General features: G+C 36.8%; 1 protein-coding gene across 50 annotated transcripts in view; it reads left to right on the top strand.

Annotated features, from left to right (window-relative positions):
• Positions 1-24706, top strand: part of LOC139147099 (uncharacterized) — a 137390-nt gene that overhangs the window by 78911 nt on the left and 33773 nt on the right. For 26 of the 50 annotated variants that reach the window (XR_011555636.1, XR_011555637.1, XR_011555638.1 and 23 more), the window contains 24 exons: positions 197-438; positions 880-1139; positions 8350-8448; positions 8767-8823; positions 8935-9000; positions 9282-9398; positions 10602-10691; positions 11140-15219; positions 15711-15767; positions 16407-16457; positions 16605-16730; positions 18675-18752; positions 20060-20116; positions 20633-20662; positions 21013-21066; positions 22122-22178; positions 22335-22394; positions 22677-22757; positions 23322-23363; positions 23497-23544; positions 23665-23715; positions 23830-23892; positions 24042-24095; positions 24418-24492. Coding sequence is in view for 41 of the 50 variants with exons in the window: in XM_070717973.1 (XP_070574074.1) it covers positions 197-438; positions 880-1139; positions 8350-8448; positions 8767-8823; positions 8935-9000; positions 9282-9398; positions 10602-10691; positions 11140-15219; positions 15711-15767; positions 16407-16457; positions 16605-16730; positions 18675-18752; positions 20060-20116; positions 20633-20662; positions 21013-21066; positions 22122-22178; positions 22335-22394; positions 22677-22757; positions 23322-23363; positions 23497-23544; positions 23665-23715; positions 23830-23892; positions 24042-24095; positions 24418-24492 (5995 nt within the window). In the remaining 9 variants the exon portion in view is untranslated. Of the gene's footprint in view, positions 1-196; positions 439-879; positions 1140-2826; positions 3845-4415; positions 4503-5518; positions 5633-8349; positions 8449-8766; positions 8824-8934; positions 9001-9281; positions 9399-10601; positions 10692-11139; positions 15220-15710; positions 15768-16406; positions 16458-16604; positions 16731-18674; positions 18753-20059; positions 20117-20632; positions 20663-21012; positions 21067-22121; positions 22179-22334; positions 22395-22676; positions 22758-23321; positions 23364-23496; positions 23545-23664; positions 23716-23829; positions 23893-24041; positions 24096-24417; positions 24493-24706 lie in introns of those variants that run through there. The other 24 variants (XM_070717996.1, XM_070717989.1, XM_070718002.1 and 21 more) reach the window with 15 other exon arrangements.

Genomic DNA, 24706 nt, shown 5'->3' on the forward strand with positions numbered 1-24706 from the left:
CCACTGTGATTTATTCCTCTGTTTCCCATTAACATGTCACTTTTCACAATTCATTATATTATTTTATTAAAGTTGAACCATCTTGGACTGAAATTTTCAGAAGGAACTTATTGTATCAAGCAGAACATATATTCTGCATGTGCAAAGCTAAAGGTTACATAAGTGTGCAATATTTTTTATAATGAATATTTTGCAGGCTTCTTTGAAGCATGCAGATGGTGATATTGATATCCCGGTTGAAAGGCAAAAAGATCTACGGCAAAGGCAAAGGGTAACACCGGAATCATCAGACGGTGAAAAGAGGAAAAGCAAGCGTAGCGCAATGAAGGTCTCAGAACCTTACAGAGTACAAAATACAGTTAGAAATTTAAGCAGTGGATTAAGAGTAATGGATGATGAGCCAGTACAAAGTGCCCAACGTAGAAGGAGAAGACAAAGGTAATACTCGATGTGATGCTGTACAGTTTGAATCCGTTTTGTTTTCTCTTATCACTTTTATATGGTATCTTTTGTCTGAAATGTGTATATGGAAATAATTTTGGATATACAAAGTATTTTTGGTGGTTTTGTTCCTTGTTAAACATATTTTATTTTCATTCACTGAATGACAGTTATTGGATATACGAACCTTACCCTTTCTCTGTGTGATAGCAAATTGAATATATTACTTATAAGATGTCACTTGCCGCAATTTATACTTGAAATGATTGAATTTTCCATTACACATGTCACAATGAACTAGTCTCCATATTTTAATCAGCTGAATGGCATCAATGACTTCTTGCAAGACAAAACTTAGCCAAAGTACCATTAAAAGATTAGAACTTTGCCTTTTAGTCTGTACTTTTCATAACCAAGTGCTGTTTTGGGCTTATTCAGAAGCAGGGCTTCTTCGTCAGATCTGGAGAGTTCAATTGCCATACAAGCAACAGTAGAAACCCCAGTTACAGAAAAACCAGTGGAACAATCTCCAAGTTCAGTGGAGGAAAGAAAAACAACCACCCCAAGTCCATTAGAGAGTTATCGTCAAAGAAGAGAACGGCTGCTGGCAGCTAAAAATAGACTTTCTTATGAAGATTCTTCATCAGACGTCAATGGATCCATTGAGAGCCACTCAACACACCATACACCAGTTGCAAGTAAGTAATAGATTCTGTGTCTCACCTCATGGCATTAAAGTATTCAGTACTTCTGTTGAACATGACAACTAAATCAAGGCTCAATTATGCTACAAAATTCCTGCTATCTGTAGGATTCAGTCATGCATTTCTTTTGATCCAAAAGTCAGAGGATGTACCTTTTACCATGAAACAGTTTTCCACTTCAGGGAGACTTTAATCAAATTGTTCATCCCAGTGAAAAATTATGTTTGGATCATATCAGACGTGATGGTTGGTTGACAACATACATTGCAGGTAGGTTGTCTTTGTAAGTCAGTGCTCTGTGACATGCTGTTAACATGGTAGGTATTCATGTTTGTTAAGAACCTAACCCTCAACCTTCCCTCCCTCTTGTGTTTAATGTGCCGCAATTGTTATGTGTGATTGATTTTGTCCTTATAGAGATCTTATTGTTGTACACTGACTTGATAGTGATAGCTATTTTATCAGTGTGATCAGTTACGCTGTTACTGTCCTTTCATCAATTACACTCACAAATATTTATTTCAAGAAAAATGGGTTCAGTTGTCTTTTTTTCTGAATTTATTTGAAATTTTGAGTTTATTCTCATCATTAAGTCTGTCGTAAAAAGCACTGCTGTGTGGCATTGTATCTGTCAGGCTATGTACCTAGCATATGCTAGCTGTTATCAACAGTACATGTTTGATTGTTCTGGTAAGCGTGGTTGTCCTGGTAACAGTCCTACACAGATTGGTAAACAGGAAACCTATTGTGTACAATTTATTACAATCCTGGTTTTCTCAGGCCTGGTCTTGTTCTTGTATTTTGTTGTAATCCTTGTCATGGATAGGTGTACAAGAATCATGGATAGGTGTACAAGAATCATGGATAAGTGGACAACAATCCTGGATAGGCATACGCTTGTGATATTTTTAAGGTGTTGTTCACAATTGATTTAATTCAACTTTCTAAAATCAATGGTTTGAAGCTGTGGCGATAGACTCACCCATACCATTGTTTACAAAGGCAACTCATCATAATGCTCCTCACATGCTTTCACATCACATTCAAAGTTTCTTATACTTTCATGTTAATAAAAAGGTAGAACAAAAATTACCCATACATTTTCAAATTTGAATGATGATCGTCTAGCCATGATCCATTCTATCCAATGGTTTTGTTGAGTAAAGTGTCTCTATATGTTTGGTATTGCCTTTGAATGTGCTGTCAGCTCTTTCCCATCCTTTCCCAAGTCATCTGTCACTGTGGTTGTACACCACTTCATTGTCTGTCTCATTGGTTGTACAGTAATTTTCTTTACTGTTTATGTCATTGGTTGTACAGTTATTTCTTTACTGTTTATGTCATTGGTCTCATGACTTCTTTTTTTTGTCATCATTGTTTTTAATCATAAATCATAACATCCTTGTACCTTGCAACCACCAGATACAGCTGACACTGTGTGTTATAGGAACAGAATAAAAACAACTGAATTACCAACCACAGCTAAACTTTCAGCTAACTCAGAAACAGACAGTGCTCAGGTATCAGAGTCTGTGTCACGTACAGGTGAATTAGAAGCAACTTTGTCAAAGAAATCAAATATAATGTATGACAAAATAGTAGAAACTACTATTGAAGAACACCTAGATGATATTCGTAGCACTGATGGTTGTCACAGAGCAAAGATTTAAACAGCACTGTGCAGAGTACTGAAGATTTGCTATCTTCAAATGCTCAGAGTATGAGTTTTCCAGCAATGGACACAGAAATAGTTGAGTCTAAGTCTGTGTCATACTGTGAAACTGAAACCAGTGATGAAAAGATGATTCCTGAGAAAGATTCAGAAAGTGTGTCGTGCTGTGAACCAGAGAAGCAGAAAGAAGAAGATGAAAGTCAGCCTTCAAGTGTGCAGAGAGAGGATCAATCATCAAGTGTTGAGACAGATGACCAACCAACAAGTCTTCAGAGAGGTGACCAACCAGCATGTCTTGAGACACATGACCAAAGGGGGAGTCTTCAGAGAGATGACCAACTGGTAAGTCTTCAAGCAGATGACCAACTGGTAAGTCTTCAAGGAGATGACCAACTGGTAAGTCTTCAAGGAGATGACCAACTGGTAAGTGATGATCTGCCAAAGACTGCGGAGAAGTTTCTTCCTGATGATGGAATTGTCAAAGTAGATGAGATTGCTAAGGAATCGGAGATGAGCATATCAATGGATATAATGAACTCTGAGAGTGCTGTTGGGGAAACAGGTTGTGTTGACACATTGATGAAAGAGTGCCCTGAACTTGAAACTGAAACTGTTAGCATATCTGAGGAAACACAGCTTTCTGTAATGGATGATAGAAACATCATTGATGGCAACATCATTGATGGCAAAAGAGACAGTGTTGTGACAGAGGAGAAATCTACAAATGAAGCGATGGACAACCTGATGACATCATCAACTGCAACAGATGTAATTGATGGCATGGTTGTTGAGAAGGAAGACGGTGGTAGTGCAGATGACAGCCACAATACCAATAATGCTGTCACTGAAACAGAAAAGCCGGAACTTCAACAAGAAGAAACAGTTGATACACAAGATATGGATGTGAAGTGTGACGTGGTTTCAGAGTGTGTGACTAGTACAGCTGATACAACTGATGTAGATGTAAATGAAGTTGTGGTTGCAGTTTCAGAAATCAAAGTTGATGATAACACAGGTGTATCTGATAGTGAGTAACTTTGTCCATAACAAAGGTGTGCTGTGAGTTCTTCATTAGTTGATTTTTTTTCTGACTAACACGTGAAACAGGTTTTCAGTTTACACACTTATCCAGAGTTGTTCCTTTCCCTTGATGGTGTGATGCAGTGATGGGATAAGTTGATGGATTTTGATCCCTTTCCCTTGATGGTGTGATGCAGTGATGGGATAAGTTGATGGATTTTGTTGAAGGCCAAGTTTAAAATGATAAGCATGAAAGCAAGCACTGAAAGATCACAGCAGAAATTGAGTTGATTTCATTCTTTCGTCACACATTTTGCATTGATAACAACAAACATTATTGCACGTTGTCTATGACAGTACTCTGCCTCAGTATTCAATCCTGAAAGTGAAACTATAAAGCCAGTAATATTATTTTGTTTCTTAGCATGTACATTTTGTTTGCCATTCTGCACACCTGTTTGTTAATGCATTCTTTTATTTATGTTACCATTACCATGCTGTCAGTCTTTTCTTTGCTGTTTGTTTCAAGCTATTTCTTTTCAGTTCTATAAAGTATCATGCATTTTTATTATTTTAAGCTGATGAACACCAGGATATTTCACTGCTCTGCAATGACTTAGCAGATAATGTACCTATGACTGCTGGCCTACATAGTTACAGCAACAGTGAGTATTTTCTTTCAGACAACCCTGAATTCCTGCAGTTGGAAAAAAATTCCAAAAAATAGCAAGAAATCTGAGAGACAATAGAGACATTAGACAATGTATCAAGAGAGCCATGTTCATTTCCACTGCAGGAGTACTACACTTGCCCTAGTCATGTTACAGGTCTTAGCATTATGTTGCTGACCATGTACTACAATTTGTCACATATCACTTTGGCATCAGTGTTACCCACACTGCATATTATCAGTTACCTTGCTTTCAATGATAATGTTTCTTTTGGTCAAAGTAAGCAAATTATATGTCAGTGTTTGTGTGCTAAAATGAACTTCCACATCCCTCAAATATCATCAACAAGTGCTGACATTTCTGCAATCTCATACCAAGTAATTATATGTTTGATTACTTCAGATATTTACAAGTTTATCAGTTCAGATCTTTATGAGTTTAATTTCTATAATTGGATTTGAGTCTCAGTGCTGATAGCATGCTGATGGGAAAACTGAAATGAAATAAAGTCACATATTCAATAAAAACAAATTATTGCCATACTCAAAATTTGAGCTGAACATAAAAGAGTTCACTTTTCTATGCATCACTCCATCCCATCTGTGTAGACTCAGTTTAGGTGTTTAAACTTCTTCCAACCATAGAGGTTTTCTGATGCAGCTGTGTACGGTGATAAAATTTCTGTTAGTGGTCTAAATATCAAACCGTCTTTATCAATCCTTCTTGGTTTTATTGATCACCTTCAGCATTTGCCAATGTTCTCATATTGTACTGTTTTACTTAATGTATTGTCAGACCCATACTGGAACTCTAATAGTTCACAATATCGTGACAGTTAGAATGATTAAACACATGAATCTGTACATTTGAATATTACAACAAGATAATGTTTTGGAAATAGCTCTCAGTTTAACCCTTGGCTAAACTCCCAAAACTAGCAAACTTTTCACAGTTTTTTTTTTCAACTGAAGTTAATGAAAGCTTTCTTTCTGTGTACCTTTGAACATAAGATGAGCACACACAAGTAAGCTCTGATTCAGATGACCTAGATGATATTCTTGTACCAAGGTGGATGTATACTGAGCATGAATATGATACAGACAAAGGTAGTGCTAAATGTGAAAGTGAGTACTGGAAAATTGACACTACAACTGACTCACCGAATATGCTGTGGTATTTTCTCACGTTGTTTAAACTAATTTTTGTTGAGTGATGTATTCCTCTACCCTATCGTCAATCCTATCCTTGAAGTCACCAGTCAATCCTACCCTTGAAGTCACCAGCTGCTCACATTCTTTTCCTTTTTTGCACACACTGCTTTACTTTGGCAGTAAATGTATATTTTATCGTCATATAATGAATAAATATAAGTATACATGTGTGTTATTTGTACTTTGTGTCAAAAAATACATTATGGACATACACTGGACTTTTATTCACAAGACTGTTTGGGAGTTCATGGAGACAAAAGCATTAACAACTTTACTGCAGTGGATTTCACTAACATGACTGAAACCTGTTGTTGTGTTCAATATGTACAGTGATCCATTATGTTGACATGCTGGTATTTTATTCCAATATACATTGTCGTTATCTTAACTTGCTGGTTTATTTTATCAGAAATTTTCTTAAAATTAGCACTTAAAACTGGGTCTTGGTATCAAGACAGTCTGTGTGACATTTCATTTATGTCTGTTCAATGACTTTGTAAATCATAGAACAAGCAGAACTAGAGAGTCAATTGACTCTAAACTTAGGCCATAGCAGAATAATCAATGCCAAATGATGACATCAGTACACAGTCTACAATCAGAATGTTTGGATCAAAGCTGAATCTCTGAGACAGAACAGTTTTGATGTGACATCTGTTGATGTCTTCAGGGTGATAGATAGTAATACAGAGTTGAAGTTATACACGATGAGACAGTGTATTGTATATTGATGTATGATATAAAGCTTAGATTAGGCAAACAGTTTGGCGTAGGCACTATTATGAGGAACATTATTAGTCTGTGATTGTTGCTTTGTACTGAAATAGAGAAGGTGCAGCAGTCACTTTGTGGTTATATGTTTTAGTCAGTAAAGCATGGTGTTTTCATCTTGTGAACAATATTCATTAAGTGTGAGTTAAACATTGAGAAAGCTGATTTGCAAATGATGTCTTGACATGAGCTACATTCCTTTCCATACCATTAACATGAAGTTTTTTCAGTGTTTTTAAACTCTAGAGTATCTGCTTATTACTCAAAGCTGTTTATTATGATTTCCCAGTATTGCCATAGTAGCCACTCTGATGAACCATCTAGCATTTATGTTACATTAATTTTGTTTTGTGTGTGATGCATAAAATTTAATTAATAAGACCCATGTGATTAATTTCATTTACTCATGTCCGTGCATGAATTTCTTGATGTGATTTTACCACAGACATGCGATGTTACACAAAGTGATATCAAGTATGGATAAGTATGGATGTATATGTTCTCAGCTGTAAGGGGAATGTCACTGAACTTTTCAAAAGTCTCTATGAATGAATCCTGAATGTCTTCCTGATAGTAGAGTTTATCAGGAGTACAATCACCGTTAACACCCTTTTGTCCAGGTGGTTTCAAGTTATTTGTAATTGGTAAACTGGTATCAATGTTACCATGGAGATTAAGTACCAAGGATGGTGATGTTATTTCTGTTTCGATATGATAGTCTGTGTCATAGGGAAAGAAATCAGTCCCCTGGGGTGGGGAGGGAGGTTTTTTGTGCAACGGTTTACCTTATTTGATTTTATTAATCTTGACTGTGATATTTCAAATGAAGAGTTCAACTCCACACCGTCTGACTGTTTTCTTTATTGCTACAAGTAGCCTAATTTTATTAATTTTGACTGTGATATTTCAAATAAAGATTTCAACTCCACACCGTCTGACAGCTTATATATTACCGACAAGTCCTTATCTCCTCTCCAACTTGTGTATACACCACTGCAATTGCTCCTAAAACATTGCCAACTTGCTAATCCGCTGTCCGTATCAGAGGATTAAGCGATTGAGTCAAACACCACAGCCGTCCCACACGCATTAAAATAACCAGCAATTTCATCATCTTGTACAAACTACGGATTAGCAAGTTGGCAATGTTTTCGGAGCAATTACAGTGGTGTATACACAAGTTGGAGAGGAGATAAGGACTTGTCGGTAATATATAAAGCAGTCAGACGGTGTGGAGTTGAACTCTTTATTTGAAATATCACAGTCAAAATTAATAAAATCAAATAAGGTAAACCGTTGCACACAAAAAACCCTCCTCCCCACCCCAGAGTCCTTTCATCTGTTCCCTGTGTCTGTGTCTGTGGTGGCTTTTCTGAGAGAGTAGTGACAGTGAGTTCATTGTGAAAAGCAGCTATCTGATTATAACATGAAGTGATGCAGTGGTCTGTGCAATACATGAAAGATGCACCCTACTTCTCATTCTGCTAAATCCTGTCAGGATATAGAATGTGTTGTATCAGTTTAAAAATGGTAAATTAATAAACTCTCAATTTGATGTGGTTTTGGTATTGTGTCGGTAGAAATTTTCCATCAGAAAACTTGTAGTTAACTTTTGATCTTAACAATCATAGGTATACAATCTTTGTCCCTTTTTTCACTTTTCCCATGTTGTGCACTATTCTTATCATATTTGACAGTTGTTAAATCTGACCACATCACCCGGGATTTATTATTGAATGCCAGCATAAACAAACACTGAACTACATTCTTTAAACTTTATTCTGTTTCTGTTCCTATATTTCTTTGTCCATTTCGCTGTTCTTTTCTTGTAAATGTTATCTTCTGTGCATCTGTTCTAGCTATTTCAACATCAATAGTAGAAGAAACTTTTGACCAAAACGCTGATACTGATGTTGTCTTTACTGCTACACTTCCATCATCACCATCTCCTAACCATAGTAAGTATCTATCTCCTATCTGTCTTCTTACTATATTGTCTGTTGCATTCTCCTAATCTTCAGAAACTCTTGCCTACCTTCAGATGGAACCAGACAGTACAGAAGATGATGTATATGTAGATTTTGGTCTTTCCATCAGTGGTGTCAGTGTTGGATGAAAGAGTTCATACTTTCTTCACTTTTCCGCACGTGTCTTAATACTGTGTACTATCTAGTTCTTTTAACTTGTACAATATTCTCTGATTCTCTTTGTGTCCCATTCACTCTTACTAAGTCTTTCCCTACGGCTCTTTACCGACACTTATTTGATTTTGCAAGGTGAAGAATACAACAGTTTTTCAAGTTCAAGGAACAACGACAAAGCAGAAAATGAAGGTACCAGCAATACTACCACTAACCTGAATTTTCTCTCTAACCTCTCAATTTGATTTATGTCCCATCTTAATATCTTCATTCTGATATCACACTTTCTCTTCTCATTTAAAGATACAGACATCATGACACTGCTTACATGCGGTGACTCAGACACTTTCTTCACATACACAGTTGACAGTAAGTAATTACCATACCATCAAGCCATTGCATGGCATTGGGTACAGGAGCACCCACTAACATATCTTATAAAATAGCATGTTTTAGTGATAGTAGTTTTACTATTTGAAAGTTTTATCAAAGATTTCTGAACAGATGCTGCTATGACTAACACCAAGTTACTGATGAAGACCGAAGTTCTGATCAGGTTTTTCATTCAGAATCCAGTATGTCTTGTCACTGCACCAGTATGCATTGGATATTATGATGCCATTTTGTGCATTTTGTTGCTTGCTTATAAGCTGGATCTTTACCATTGTTGTACATTGATGAAGAGGAAATCTGTGTTCCTTATGAAGCCAGTTTTAACTTCACCAATGACTGGTACTCTTCAGATAATGGTAAAGCACATGTTGCTAGTGAGTATGTTTCAATTTCAGTATTGAAAACTCTTAACATTTGCATGCCATCAACAGGCTTGGCCATTTGTGATGGAACTAATGCCAATTCTGGCTTTTTACAATCTTGTGCTTTGGATTTGGAAGTTATTGGTTCAAAACTAACAAGTTTAATAATTAACTTGCAAAAGGTTTTGTTAAAGGTTAATGAGAAACAATTTTTTAATAATAATGATATTATTTATCGTTCACGATATATTAGCCATGTTGATAGCGTGATTGTTATCAAATCTTTGAAACAGTTGGAGATCACTAAGTACTCTGTTCCAAATTTGACTGTGAGTGTTGTAAGGACTGTTTACCTGAACATTAAATCTTAATGCTTGTCACTACTGCTATGCCAAGTTAATCAAGAAATATTTCCTCTGATAGGGATTTAACGGAGAATAACTACAAAATATATTACTAAGTGTGTGTTCAGTTTTTCATTTAAACCAGTATTTGTTTGTAAATCAAGAATTTAGACTAAACAAATTGAACAAAAATCATGTTGTCCTTATTATTTTCTGACATTGATAAAACTTGGATATCTCAGATTGAAATGTATGATGATAATGATGGTGATAATGATGATATCCATATCATTGTATTTGTTCAATCTGAAGTAAATGCCTTCCTTCTGAAATAAATGAGTCAGTTTTTCAAATGGTCAGATAGTCTGGGTTTCGAATAGGTAGATGTTTACATACAGTAACAAGGAAAACGGAATGTCTTATCTTCATCATAGATATTACGACTATTCATACTTTGACATACATACAGATTGATAACAGTAATTAATTCTGTTAGTGAGGGTCAAATATTCATACCTATGTGGAAATCACAAACAATGAAGTGATTTGATGCAAAATACTCAACAGATGTCTACTTATGTAATGTAACAGGTCCAGTAGACAGTATGTCAACAGTGTAACATGTAACTCATTATGTTAACACATTGGGACTTGTACATTTCACCATAAATGAGAAGATTAAAGTAGATTTCAGTAGTGGCAAGGTGCTTAATATTACTTATGGTTCACATTGATTGTGAGACACACAAACATCTATAACTGTTAAGAACATTACTTTAAAGCAACTTATTGGCCTGGTACATGTATTGCCATAACATGGGATTGGTTATGTTCATTTTAATGATACTCTATGTTTGATATTGTGATCAAGGTTCTGCTTCAACTCAGAGAAGTCAGTTTGTACAAGATGATGAAATTGCTGGTCATTTCAACACAGATGATAAGGGATATCATGTCCCCAGTGAGTAATTGATGTGCTTACAGAATTCTACTACTGATACTCCAGAAATTTGCATGAACCTAAGAATAAAATAGTTTGATGCAAATCTTTACTCATATACTTCAGTATATATGCCTGGCGTGGCATAGTCATAATGAAAACAAATTCATTGTGCATATATTTCTTGTCTATAGTACTCATCCTCATGGCAATCAGAGTACACTTTTTACCTTTGTCTCATATCTTTCTGTCGAAGTTCTTTGGTCTGATTTTCTATACAGAACACTGAATCCAGTGCCTTGTTTTCAGTTAGCAGTATTCATATTATTCATGTTCATGAAAAGATTTTCATTACTGTATCACATGAATTTCTTCTTATCTTTACATTTCTCTCTTATTCCCACTTTTGAACCTGTCGTTTTTCTCTCTCTTCATTTTTCTCCACAATCATTCCATGTATCAATCTCAGCATTGCACAACAATGCTTTGGAACAAAGAGAAAAGGACAAAGAAGATAGCCATTCCACAGTAACATTAGATAAAGAAGTATTAAACCATGAGAATACAGAACCACAACTAACTTTAGACAACAGACGTAATGATAGACACATGAGAGAATCCTTGTCTGGAATGGATGCAAAAGACATTTCTGTGATTAACAGATCGAAGGAACTGCTACCCTCAATCAGTATCGAGGATGAAGTTTTTGTCGAACAGCACACCAACAAAGATGCAACATCTTCCGATGCAAACAGATTAAGATTGAACTTTGTCAGTCAGAGAACAGTTACACTAAGCTCTTCAGGCAGTAGTCCTTCCACACCAACTAGCCAGCAGGAATTACTATTTCCAAGTGCTGCAAATACTTCCAAAGAATGCACTGCTCCAGATGTTTCTCTCAGGTCTGAAGAAAAGACTAGAACCTTCAATACTGATCAAAAGACATTTTCAGCAGAGGTACAGTCCACAGAAAAAGAGGAAGACCATTCAAGTGTTGATAAACTGACATCACAGAAACAACAGTTTGAAGCAGAAGAAGACAGTGATGTGATGAAGTTACTGTCAACTGGATTTGGAAGTGTTTCAGATGTCAAAACAAAGAATGTTCCAGAAACAACAAGTCAAGATCAGTCGCTTTCCTCAACCAGTTTGGGAGCTGAAAATTCAGACTTTGATACTGTTGTGACTTTAAAATGGGGCGATAATACTTCAGAAGACCCATCTTATTCAGAATACAACAGACAACCATCAAATGAAAAACATGAAACACCAAGGGCAAGCCGTTCAAGTCTACGAGGTGTGAGGTTACAGTCTTCAAGATCTCAAAGCAGTGTTGAAGATTGCACTGAACTTTTCTCAGAGAAGTCTCATATACCTCTTGAACCATCAGCTGAAACCAATGTTGACATATCTGAACAGGTAAATCTATGCACTGCTGTTACAAGTAATGTGAAGTATGCTACTGAAATTCTTGAAGGCTCAAGAGAAGAGGATCATGATATTTCCACGATTGACAAAACTAAGACTTTAAGATTGGCTGTTGGAGAAAATGACACCAGTGTCAGCAAGGAAGAGGATGTCATTGTTGTTGAACCAGCTGAGATACTGTACGAGTCAGTATCCGTCTGCGTTACAGAGAAACCCAAGTTGAACCAGGCACTAGTCCATGAAAATAAAAAGAAAGTTAGGTGTATGTCTCTCAGTGAAGAGGAATTCATTGAAGATGAGTTCAGTAAGGAGGATATCGATAGTTTTGAAATAGAAAAGATTAAAATTGGTTCATTGTCAGAAATAGGGGACGAATGGAATGCCATTCATGTAAATACTGAAATTGTTTTCCAAGAGCCTATAGTGACAGTCTCTCCAAAAGTAGAATTGAAGGCTGCTGGCTGTACAGAACTGGAAATTTTCACTGCAGCAATTAAAGAACAGGAAAGAATATCAGAAGGAGAATATATTGAAGAGTCAGATGATAATCAGAAATCACAAATGACTAAAGATACTCTCATGGAGATTGTTGATGAGAATTCCTCAGAGGATGTGGAATCCAGTCAAAGGTACAGACCTTCCAGCAGAAAGTGGCAAGAGGAGGAAGAGGAGGAGGAAGACATTATGAGTTTCTTATCAAGAGGATACTCAGCAAGGAGAAGTAGACGGACAATTGATGATGATGAAGACGATGTCTTGAAAATGCTTTCTCAGGGTGTAACAGAGCCAACAGTAGAAGATGACATACCACAAGTGTATGTTGAAGAAGATAAGTTTATGGCACATGATGTTCAGGACAGTGAGGAAGCAGTGGATGAACCGGTTGTAGAATTTAAAGTTGTTATTGATGAACAGAAACAATCTAGAGAAGATTCTGTGAAACATGAATCACAAGAGGAGGTTTCTCATGACAAAGAAGATGAATATTTGTCCATTAGAGAAAGAAGAAGGAGAAGAAGAGCTGCAGAGATTGTTTCTGCTGAGATTCAGAATGTAGATATTGAAGAACAGACAGAAGATACTGACACAGATGAAGGAACAACCAGTGTTTCACTTGAGTACTATGAAAGTGGAGATACTGACACATCATTTCTAGAAACTGACAGTGAAGCAGCATTTGCAGATGATGAAGAAGATGATGTAATGGCTTTCCTTTCTGGTGGCTTTTCAGCGTCAAGGAGGAGACGTCAGTATTACAGTGCCTCAGATTCTGATCATGATGATGATGTCATGAAATTACTCTCAGTTGGTGATTCTGACAGTGAAGTGACAGTAACACTTCCAGCAGCTAGACCTCAAGAGGTGAGTTCATTTGAGGACAGTCATGATGAAATACATGTACAAATTCCTTATAAAGAAAGAGTGCAGGAAGTAGCTGTGCCAGAAGCAAGAGTTGATGAACGTGAAGATGAGGAAGACACTTTGAAAGGCTCCTCAGATGATGATTCTGATACCACACTTGAAATGGAAGAGTATCTGAATGACTATGAAAGAGAGTACGAAATTGAGGAGTTACCCCCAGAAGAAGCCTTTATTCGACCACTAAAGTTAGCTCTAATGGAAGATAGGGAGGAGGGATATGATGAAAATGATGAAGTAGCAGAGTCAGTGTCTGATAATGTAGATATAGTTGTTGATAGGCGACTTGATACCATACCAGAGGTGGAAGAGGTTGAAGATGATGATGTAAGAAGATGGCAGTCTGAGTCTGATACAGCCTATGGATCTGCTCCAGAATCAGAGGGTTCCTCACCAGATGATGATGAGGATATCAGGCTGCATAGAGAGACTGACGAAAAGATTCTGGAAAGAAAGGCAGTGTCTTACAAAGTAAAGGAACCAGAGAAGGGGGAGGAAGAAGAGGATGATGTGATGCAGTTTCTGTCAAGAGGCTTCACTGGTGGTAGATCATATGGTAGAATGGCAAAAACAGCCGTAGAGGAAGAAAGTGAAGATGACATCATGAAATTATTATGTCAAGGATTTGCTGAGAGTGTCCCAGAAGAACCAGTCTCCAAGGCTCCCAAAGAATCTCAGGAGGATGTCAAATTAGAGAGAATTGATGCTCGTAGCTTACATGAAGAGAAAGAGGAAGATGAATTTGCTCTGAGAAAAACTGTAGAGAGTGAGAGTAGAGAACTCAGTGACAGCAGTGAAGAAAGTGAAGAGGATGAACTTGAAGAATTGGAAAAGTTAGAAATCATTGAAGAAAGTGATATATCAGATGTAACAGCTGAAGATGTTGATGTTGATGATGGAGAATCAGAGACTAGTTATTACAGCAGGTCAAGAGGATCTAAATGGGCTGATGAAGATGAATATGTTCCAAGATTGAGCAGAAGATCAAGGTATTCTGACCATTCATATGAAGAGTATGATAATGAAGATGACATAATGGCTTTGCTGTCTGGTGGAGATTCTAGTCTGTCAGAATCAATGACATCAGTCACAGATTTGTCTGGTACAGAGTTTGATGAAAGGTACACATCTGAAGAGGAACCTGAAGTTATTATTTGCAGGGCAAGAGAACTTGAACTCATGGAAGAGAGATATTATGTCCCCAATATACTTGAGGAATATGATTTGTACAGTGAGAGTGAAAAAGCTGAAATTACTCTTCATGTTGCAGAGGAAATCTGTGACAAGAGAATTTTTGCTTTTGGAGTAGGTATTACTGAAATGATCTGTGAAGATTTTGAAGATGAGCTTAAAGAGGAAGTGTTCATGGACAAAGAGAGATGTGCTACAGAAACCTTTATCAATGCATGTGAACTTCAACAACGGGATAATGTCACTGAAGTAGTTCTATGGCAATCTGAGGAGATCCCAATTGGTTACACAGCATCGATTGACGATGTTGAGGAGTTTCTCATGGAGGACCAAGCAGAAGAAATTGTTGTTGATGTTAGAGATGCAGCATTGGAAGCATTGGCTGGAATTTCCTTATCAGAGTCAGGCTGGAAAGAAGTGTCCAGCAAAATAGAGGAGACAGCAGAACTTCTGAAACAGATGGTTGATAGGGGTGCCTCTGTACCAAGTGATACCTTCCAACTTGTCAAAAGTGAGTCTGATTTGCATGCTCAGTGTATGTTGCTCTATATCGTAGTCATTCACCTTGTGGCATGGCGGTTTGTGAAGACTCTTGATTTTCAAGAATCAGAGTTAGAAGATGTGCATGATTCCACAACAAGCTAAAGATGACACTTACCAAGTTGCACAGCTGTGATGGAAAATAATCTTTATGATTAATCATGTGATGATGAAAAGAACTTGAGATATCCATTGACACTGATATACTAATGTACCACCTGTAATTGTCAAAGATTGAATGAAACATTTGTTTGATATACTAAAAGAATTGCAAAGATAAGAGCATGTTAATTGCGTGAACATATTTAGAGAAGATGATCAGATGTTGAAACATTGACAAGAACACCACCTTTATCCTCCAACGCATGGTACGTAGACATGAGTTAAGCATGGAATGCTAAAACCATCATTGCAGCTCTCTTGCTCTGTATGCTGAAATTTCATTGCCGTTTTCCTTTGAAGGTGATGATGCAACAGCAGCATCGATAAAAGATCTGTTGTCTCATCTCAGTGCATTTAGTGAGTATCAAATGTGCTTTACAGGCTTGTTTTGCCTGGGTGTATATCTGCATGCATTTCTCAGCATGAGTGTATGCAAATGACCGGTCACATCACAGGGTACCTGATACTCTGTTGTTACTTTCATTACTCGTTTATTAAACTAATCCTTTGCCATTGTTGTCAGATGTTGTCTATAGATCATGATCATGATCCAGTATCATTTTTAACACAGTGATGTGTGTACAGTTTGTCTCACAGCATTACTATGATATATACATATCTAGAGTTTGTCACCATTGAATATAGCAATTTATAGACCAGTAGAATAGATCATAATTCAGACTTTACTCCATTAACCTGAATAAACATTGATTAATCTTGGACTGCATACATTGTATATGTGGTGTTTTTTTGTTATCACAATCTTTCACAAACTTTAATACTTACAGACCATGTTCAGTAGTATTAAGTAGCATGCATTTAAATGAAAACAATCAACAAAAAAACAATGGAAACCCTCTAACTTAGTCTTTCCTTTCCTGTCTTTCCTTCATCTCTGTAACTCTCCCTATCCCCCCCTCTGCCCTGCTCTTTTTTGTTGCCAATTTTGCTCTGATTATCTCTGATATATTGTCTGTTGTCTTCCTCAACCAAAAGATTCATTCTTCCTACCAGCTGCCCTCATGGCCAGTGTCACAGCTTATGCCTGTGAGTATCAAAACCCCCTTCAGACATTCTCTGCCTCTTTTCTTTCTCTTTCTATCTCTTTCTTTCTGTCTTTCTTTCTCTTTCTAATAATATCGTCAGACAGTGTCCACAGTCTTATATCCTTGAACTCTATGATCTAATTTTCAGTGGGGATATTCATGCCAGCTTTCTCAGCTGGTTTGTACATTGGCAATTGTCTCAGACCATCTTCCAAGACAGGCACCAGGAAAGGTCCTGTAGTGCCTGTTATCTCCACATCTCCAACTGTTGAAGGTACCTCATTGCTTTTCAGCATGTAGGCATCCTTAGTTTCAAACCAATAACAGTAGTCTGTGTGAAGTTACCCTATTCTAACAGTATTCACTGAGACTGCAAAAGTAAGAGTATTGACTACACTAGTTGTACTGTACACTCTTAGTGTAGAAAACCATGTGAGTTTCCACTGATTAAATCAAGTGTTTTCACTCACATTATAACTCTGTGTAACCTCACAGTAGTCAAGTATAGTCTTCACCTTTAGGTTTCATTCATTTACATAGGGTTAAACAATATGGAAACTATAATGTTGCATGCATATTTTCTCCATTTCTACCGGTATGAATATTATGTGACATTCCAAAGTAAATTCAGATACTGTAGTTCCAACATGGTATAATGTTTAATTTGTCATGGTTATGCCGTTCTTTATTTTTCAAAATGTTTGTCTGCACCATTTATTGTAAGACAACACACCTTCTAATGATAGAGTTGAAAAGTGACACCCTTCACATGCACAGTGTTGTAAAGACAACTTGTATGCTATTTGTGAACACAGTTAAATTCCACCTATCAATGTTTTCAGTATGGAACTTAAATCCATGACATTAACAAGAAACAAGTCTTTCTCTGGTAAACTTCCTCTAAAAGAAGCTTTTATTATACTTGACACCTAATACACGTGAAGGAGCTATAGAATTCAGTAGATTTTCAATTGGATTCAAACTCATATTGTACGGCACCCAGTCACCCAGGAAAGACATCACAGTCAAAAGCTGCTTGGCCAAATTATAACATTGTATAGGCTGTCCTTGTTTAGTTGTACAGTTCTGTGAATCTGCTTGTTTGGAGTCCAGATGGACTGGCAACTGTTCTTATTAGATATATACCTGTCAAAAATATAATCACATTTTTATTACCAAGTCTACAAAAATGTTCATCTATATGTACATTATGATTAAAACACTATAGATGACATATTGCCTGAAAGATACAGTTAAATTTGTCAGATAGTCAGCTGAGCAAGTTTTTAGTTCTCTGTAGTATCCTAGTAGGGTTATCGTCCATGGTTTACTTATACAGTGATAATGCTTTGATGATGTCACAAGTTGACCATGTCAGCAGATGTTGTCATGTACAGCATGTTTTATGTTCAAATGAACGGAGGCAGTATGAGTTCCTTGTTGTCTTGACATTGATTGATTGAACTTCATTGTAGTGAATTTGAACTAAAATTGATGTTTATTCAGTGGAGTTGTGGCACACAGTCCATGTAGCCGACAATGAGATGCAAATGATATGCGGTAAAGGTCTCCTCGACTAACTTTCAGCTGGTTGCTCACTTTCTACTATTTTTATAGTATTTTATACAAAGGCACAGACTTATTCTACCTTCACCTTAAAACTGATAGTGATTTTGTAGCTCATTCTTTACTATTTTTCATAGTTTTTGGTACCCGGTAACAGACACTTTGTGTTCGTGTCTGCTACATGGACGATCTGCCAGAGTTGTGTGCATAGCATGTATCAGGATTTGTACCCTTGTTTATCAAATATTATTTATCACACATTAAGGACAGCCAAGGTGTTATGCATTCACTGCATGACATAGTGCACTATCGTGTGTACCAACATAAATCAAGGGAGCTTCTTTGAATAACTTGTGTGATACAAGTCTGATCCTCACTAGTACTGGGCTCATAGAGTTTGACTTACTGTACATGTAATCAATACAGATACCGAGAATGAAGGCAGCATCTCAAGTTGAAGTTGTTGGTCATGCCATGTGTAGACAAACTGTTGTATGTAACACCACAGACCGACGCTAAAATGATACTACTCCAATAGTAAACTAAACCCAGTGGTTTGTTTCGAACTTGATTTGCCAGCATAGCAGAGGTTATAACCTTTCTGTTGACATGGTGATTTGTAATAGACAATAATCTGTGTTCTTTCCTAAAGAACCTTCATCAGGATCATCTGTGTATCCAATTCACAAGATTGTACTGCCAGACACTGCAGCAGTTGACCTTGATAAAAGTGAGTATGCCAGCCAGTCAGTGCAATGACGTGTTCTGTCAGAGTGTAGGTGATGTAGGCTTGTTGGAGTCCAGAGTTTATGTTACATGATTGAAAGGTCAACATCAGTCCCTTTAGAAATAATCTTCCAGTTGTGAAAAGAGTGGTACAGTTGAAATGTGTAAAACATGTAGTTTGGTCTGTTCAGGGAGTTTGAAAGCAAGTGTACGCAAAGATGAAAAGAGATTTCACTCATTATACGGTAGACTTTGTGTTTTGCTCTGTAAGGAAAGGAATCTGAATTATACTGAATCCATTACTAAGTAAGATGTAGATATTGGAAATGTATCTTATACTGTGTCTGTACCAGCAGAACACCTACGTTTCATCCCTGTTATGTGTCACACTATGATGCCAGTGTCTGTATTAGGTTAAACTGATTTTGTTAGGTCAAATTTGAATTGTTGCAAACAAGTACAGCTTTAATACTGACTGGTTTGTGGCAGAATTGATGTTTCCTGCCAATGATTGGATTGTGATAACTCTGAACATTGCCAATGATTGGATTGTGATAACTCTGAACATTGCCAAGGGATCATATAAGTATTGCACTGTTCTTGCTTGTACTTCTCTCCCAAATAAAACTAAAAACAACATACCAAACTTTAAAAATGACTGAACGAAACAAGGACCAGCATGTCAACAAATTACAATATTGATGAAAATAACAAATTAGGGATGAATTTATTAAAAAAAATCACAAATGTAAATGAGATAAATACAACAGACATTCAGAAGAAAAAAACCAACAGGTATTTGTGGAAATATGTGGTGCTCATTTCATTTTTCGAAGTTCTTCTGTGATTAGTATGTAAGACACAATATCTGTTACCCTGTTATAACTTGAATAGGGCAAATATTATTTATTTGGCAACAAGACAGCATTCTATTGTAACATTTGCAGATAAAGAGAAAGTCATTCAGACGTGACTGTATGGTAAAAAGGTTCATTACACAAAAATTTTCACTGCTATCCTATGATACCCTTGAGAACCCATTGGTAAATTCATATCCAAATTATGTATTCTGTACATCGCTCAGGAAGTTCTTGTGTTACATGTTTTTGATGACCGAACACTATGTGATGTGTGCTCTAACAACAGTGTATTCCATCCAGTACATTTGAATTTTGAAATTTTGCCAGAGAGGTTCCATGATCCTAAACATGTGATGTGTCGTAGTTGTGATATCATCCATCATGTCAGTTTAGTCAATTGCTCTTCCCTTACCTTTCCATTCCATTCCATTCCGTTCCATTCCAATCCAAGATGAGGATTTAGATTTCCTTCAACTGATAGAGCCAGGTGATTCAGACGTCTTTGACAGTGAGTACAGTATATGTGAACTGCATTGATATGTATCTGACTAACAAATAACAATTTATGCACAACATCATCATACCTAGAGTGTTTGATTGTTAAACTGTAACTACTACCAAGCACACAGAATTAGTTTACTGTTTGAATAAGGTCTTGGTTCTATTATGGCATTATTATTTCTCAAACTAAAACAATTATACTTGTAGGTTGTAGGCATTAAGAAGTATAGTAATTTGTATAATATGTTATATCAGCAAAGAAGTTGATTTGTTTCAAATGGAATGTTACTTTATATCAATTTTGATAAAATTAACAAGTAAGTGAGATACTAATTTTTCAACAACACTATTCTGCATTATAAACTATAAAAATGCCAACCACAAAATACCTGAAGATATCTTAATCCATTTAAAATAATATATAATGTTAAAATTGTAGCTGTTAGCATGGACAAGGGTGGCCATTGTGCCTGCATTTCTGTTGTTTTGTAATTTATTTTCTTGTTCCTTCCTACATCTGCAGAAGACGACAAGTTTGTCACTGTCCCTGCTGGTAAGTTGACATCAGCAACCACTGCCTTGCTAGACTTCTGCATTTGCAACAGTCTTGCATTGTGACATGTCTGCCTTAGCATAGAGGGCTTTGTTGCCATGGAATTTTGCCTTTCTGTTGATACACATGTGATGAGTTTCTGGTGCATTCATCAGTTGAAAATCTGACTGATAACAGCAACCGTGTAATGCATAAACAGTTGACATAGTAGAAAATTGGTACAGGGATACCTAGATGGCATATTACTCTACTGACATTTGATATCAAGGGATGCTTGCCAATTTGTGGTGAAGCAAAAGCTGTCACGTGAAATGATGTAATGTGCTTATGTACCTTTTTCCTATGTGAAGGAAATGATGCATCTTCTAGAAAAACAATCAAGAGAATTGAACCTAAAGAAGATAGTAAGTTTGGATGATATGCATGGTGATGCAGTGTTTTCTTGGCTCTAGCTTGCTGTGTAACCTTTCCTGTGTTGACACTTACAGTACAGTGAGAGCTATGGTGTACACATTGGCACTTCACAAACAGCTGTGCAGTTGCTTGATGTTGTTGTTGTTGTTGTTGTTGTTGTTGTTGTTGATGTTAGTGATCTACTTTAACATCACAGTTTGTTACCTAAGTGGCCATTGTTATGGCAGTTTTCACATTTCTATCCAATTCTGCTAATAATTAATCTCCTCAATAGTTCACACATGTACTAGTTAGTTACTTCTGAGCAATGTACAAGTGTCTTTTGAAGATCACAATATTGTATACATCACCATGCACCATGCAAATAATGTCAATTCATGTGTCAGGTTGATGTGGTAGTGATGTGTCCTCCATTTCATTCTCCAATCCCATTTGCCACATGAATGCAATCATAAACTATGGTAAATGATTGCGTCTGGCAAATATTTCTTGGAGGTAAAGCGTATGCATGCCTTGAATTAACTAGGCAGGGTTATTAGAGTAGTCTTCGGTGGTTCTGTGTTCATTGTTATTGTATTAAGTTTTTGTTCAGTATAATGACGAAGTTGAAGTAAATGAGGAAAATACTGATAACAGTACTGTACCATGCCAGTGATTTGGTTTAAATGCAAACTAGCTTATTTTACATATTTCACAATAATTAGATTTGTGTTGTTGGTGCTTTTTACAAAATATACAAATAGTGGAGTAAACAGTCAGAATCAGAATAATGACATGAACAAGATGAACAAGTGAGCACATTGCAGAATTGGACATCAATCATTGTCATATTGAAATGGCAAGTGAAATGTATGACATGTGATATGAAGTGCAGCCTAGCCAAGTCAGGAACCCAAATGTCAGTGTGATTGACCTTGACTGCCAAATCTTGGCACTGTCTGTAGTTGTGAAATGTTTTGTCAGTAAGGCTGGGTGAAATGGAGGGAATTCAAACTGCTGTCTATAGTGTGATGAGTCTTAGAATTTCTATTTTCTTTCTACAAAGGTGCCTTAGCTGCCACCATAAAACACTACAAACAACACAGATCAGAAGGGGATGAAAGTAAGCTATCTTCTAACACCACTACTGCTATTTTTGTTCTTTCATTTCTCCAATTTTCATTGTTTTGAACAACTGTTGCACTTTCATTTCTTCATTGTCTATTCTGTGAACTATGTTCTTACACCGTACCTTGTTGTTACTTCTCTCCTACTCAAGGAGACTACAGACCCTCTTACTTGAAGCAGAAACCAGCTGACTTAACGGCTGATGTTGGAAGTGAGTATCCATCAAAGAACTCTGTCATTTCCACCAATATTGTTGTTAAGACATGGGTCATGTCAATGGTAGCTAGTCAATATTCTAATGTATTGTACTTGTTGTATATGATAACAGCCTTGGATACTTCCAAAGTAGCTGGTAACCAAGCTGTGTAGTCAGTAGGCTTGTCTGAAATTGGTAATGCAAACATCAATTGTGATGAGTTTTGCCAATGGTCTGCCTGTCCAGCGTTTGTTTTCAGTTTTATTTCAACTTTCATATCTCTTTTTTGTTCCTAAGGTGATTTTGTTCAAGTACAGAAGGACTATTATAACATGCTGTCAGATACATATGTTCTTGCATCTTTAAGTCATGCTGGTAGTAAGTACATGAATCTGCTGATAACCAACAAAACAAGTGCAAAAGGAAATGTTTGCAGTAGTCTAATTCAGCGTTGTCTGTGTTTCATTCCCTGCAAGGTTTAACTCAAATCAGTTACCAATATTTTCAACCTTTCTCACACCTGGTATGCAGTTGTCATATCTTTAAGCATGTCAGTGTTGTAGTGACAGTAGCCATGGTTGCTCTGGCAACTGCACCATGATATCTTCAAAGGTTGTGTGAGTGCTATTTTGCTCTTGAAGTGTTATGCTGTGTAGTTTACAGTTTGCATCTTGTTGCAATCACAACTAACACAAGGAGTGATGTAGGATTGTCTAATTTATAGTAACACAACCACTCTGCAAGGTTCCACCATATATTTCTGATGGTGTCCTCTCAGGACAGTTTCTTGTAACAACCACACATCTCTGCACAGATTCTACACTATTAGTGTGTTTCTGCATATTCACTGGTCACATTTTGAATTTTCACATTTCCTGCGGACGACTTTTTTTGTTTTTGTCAAAGGAACTTGGTCATTGTCTTTTTTTTCTTGTTTCCAAGGTGACCGGTCAAAACAAAAGTCTGACTCTGCTTCCCTAGACAGTAAGTGATTGCTCTTCTGTCTTCATACTTCATTGGATGGTCTCTTCAACTTATGATCCTGATTTGATGTATACCTTGTTGCTGTGTTTTGTTTTACTTTCTCACTATTTTGCTTTAACTTTGATTTTTCAAGGAGAGACTAGTCCCAGGCAGAAGTCCACTACCTCTGACATACAAGAGAGTGAGTGATATTGAGTGATTTGTCCCCTTTTTCAATATTTTGATATTGGCTTGTTCTCACCCTTATAATGTATTATGTAGGTTTTGCATTCATCTACCGCATTTTCTGCTTTGTCTTAAGGGGAACATAAGTCTCCAAAACCCAAGAAAGAGTCTGAAAATTCAACTGAGGGTAGGTTTCATTTCTGTCCAAGTCAATTTAACAGTCCTTTTTCCTGGATGTATTCTCTCATCACTTGTAAACAAGTTTTTTTCATAACACACTGTTTGTTTCTGTCCTTTAAAGCTGAGCTTCCTATGGGTCCAATATGGCCAAAACAGAAACCTGAGGACGGTGACACTCCAGACAGTAAGTGTCTACACCAGATGTCCAACTCAATGTCTTCCAGCTTTTACCTGTCTTTCCTTTCTGTCTCTTCTACTATCACTGTATCACTGCATGTCACATACTTTACTGCAGTGTCTCTTCACTCTCTTTCTCATCCTGTATCACTTTAGGAAGATCAACAAAGAGACTGGTTGCAACCAACTCTTTCACTGATCTCTTGCTGTGTGAGTAACATTCCTAGTTACAAGAATTCTCTCAATGACTTACTCCCTTCACTCTGTATTTTCTATTCTTCTCTGTATACTGCATGCCCTTTTCTATCAATGGTAACAACAGGCACATGTCGTTCTATGGATTCTTGCTGTTGTTGATGGTGTCATAGTCGTAACTGGTAAAATATTGACTACACTTTTACCAGACCTTATACCAGTACACTTTCTGCATGTAAATGCATAGTGCACTGATTTAGTGTCTTCCAAAACTCTCTGTTGTAGCTATGCTGTAAAACAAGACTTTAACTGTAATATCATTTTTCTTCTTGAAAAGCTGGAGAAAGTGACTCACTAGTCAGTGATAGTGAGTACGGCACAGATCCATTCACAGATGAAGCATCTGATCATGGTTTGTATTGCAGACTTGTTATCCAGCATGCCACATTAATCAATCTTGTTGACAGATACAGATATTACCTCTCAATTGTTAGTCTAATAAGAGTGCTTTACAGTAAAGCAACAGCTTCATGACTAACACCTTGATTCACCCCTATCATGGTGAATGGTGTATCCCCTTGATTCACCCCTTTCTTGGTGAATGGTGTATCCCCTTGATTCATGCA

This window comes from Ptychodera flava, chromosome 13, assembly GCF_041260155.1.
Source record: "Ptychodera flava strain L36383 chromosome 13, AS_Pfla_20210202, whole genome shotgun sequence".
NCBI classification, from domain to species: Eukaryota; Metazoa; Hemichordata; class Enteropneusta; family Ptychoderidae; genus Ptychodera; species Ptychodera flava.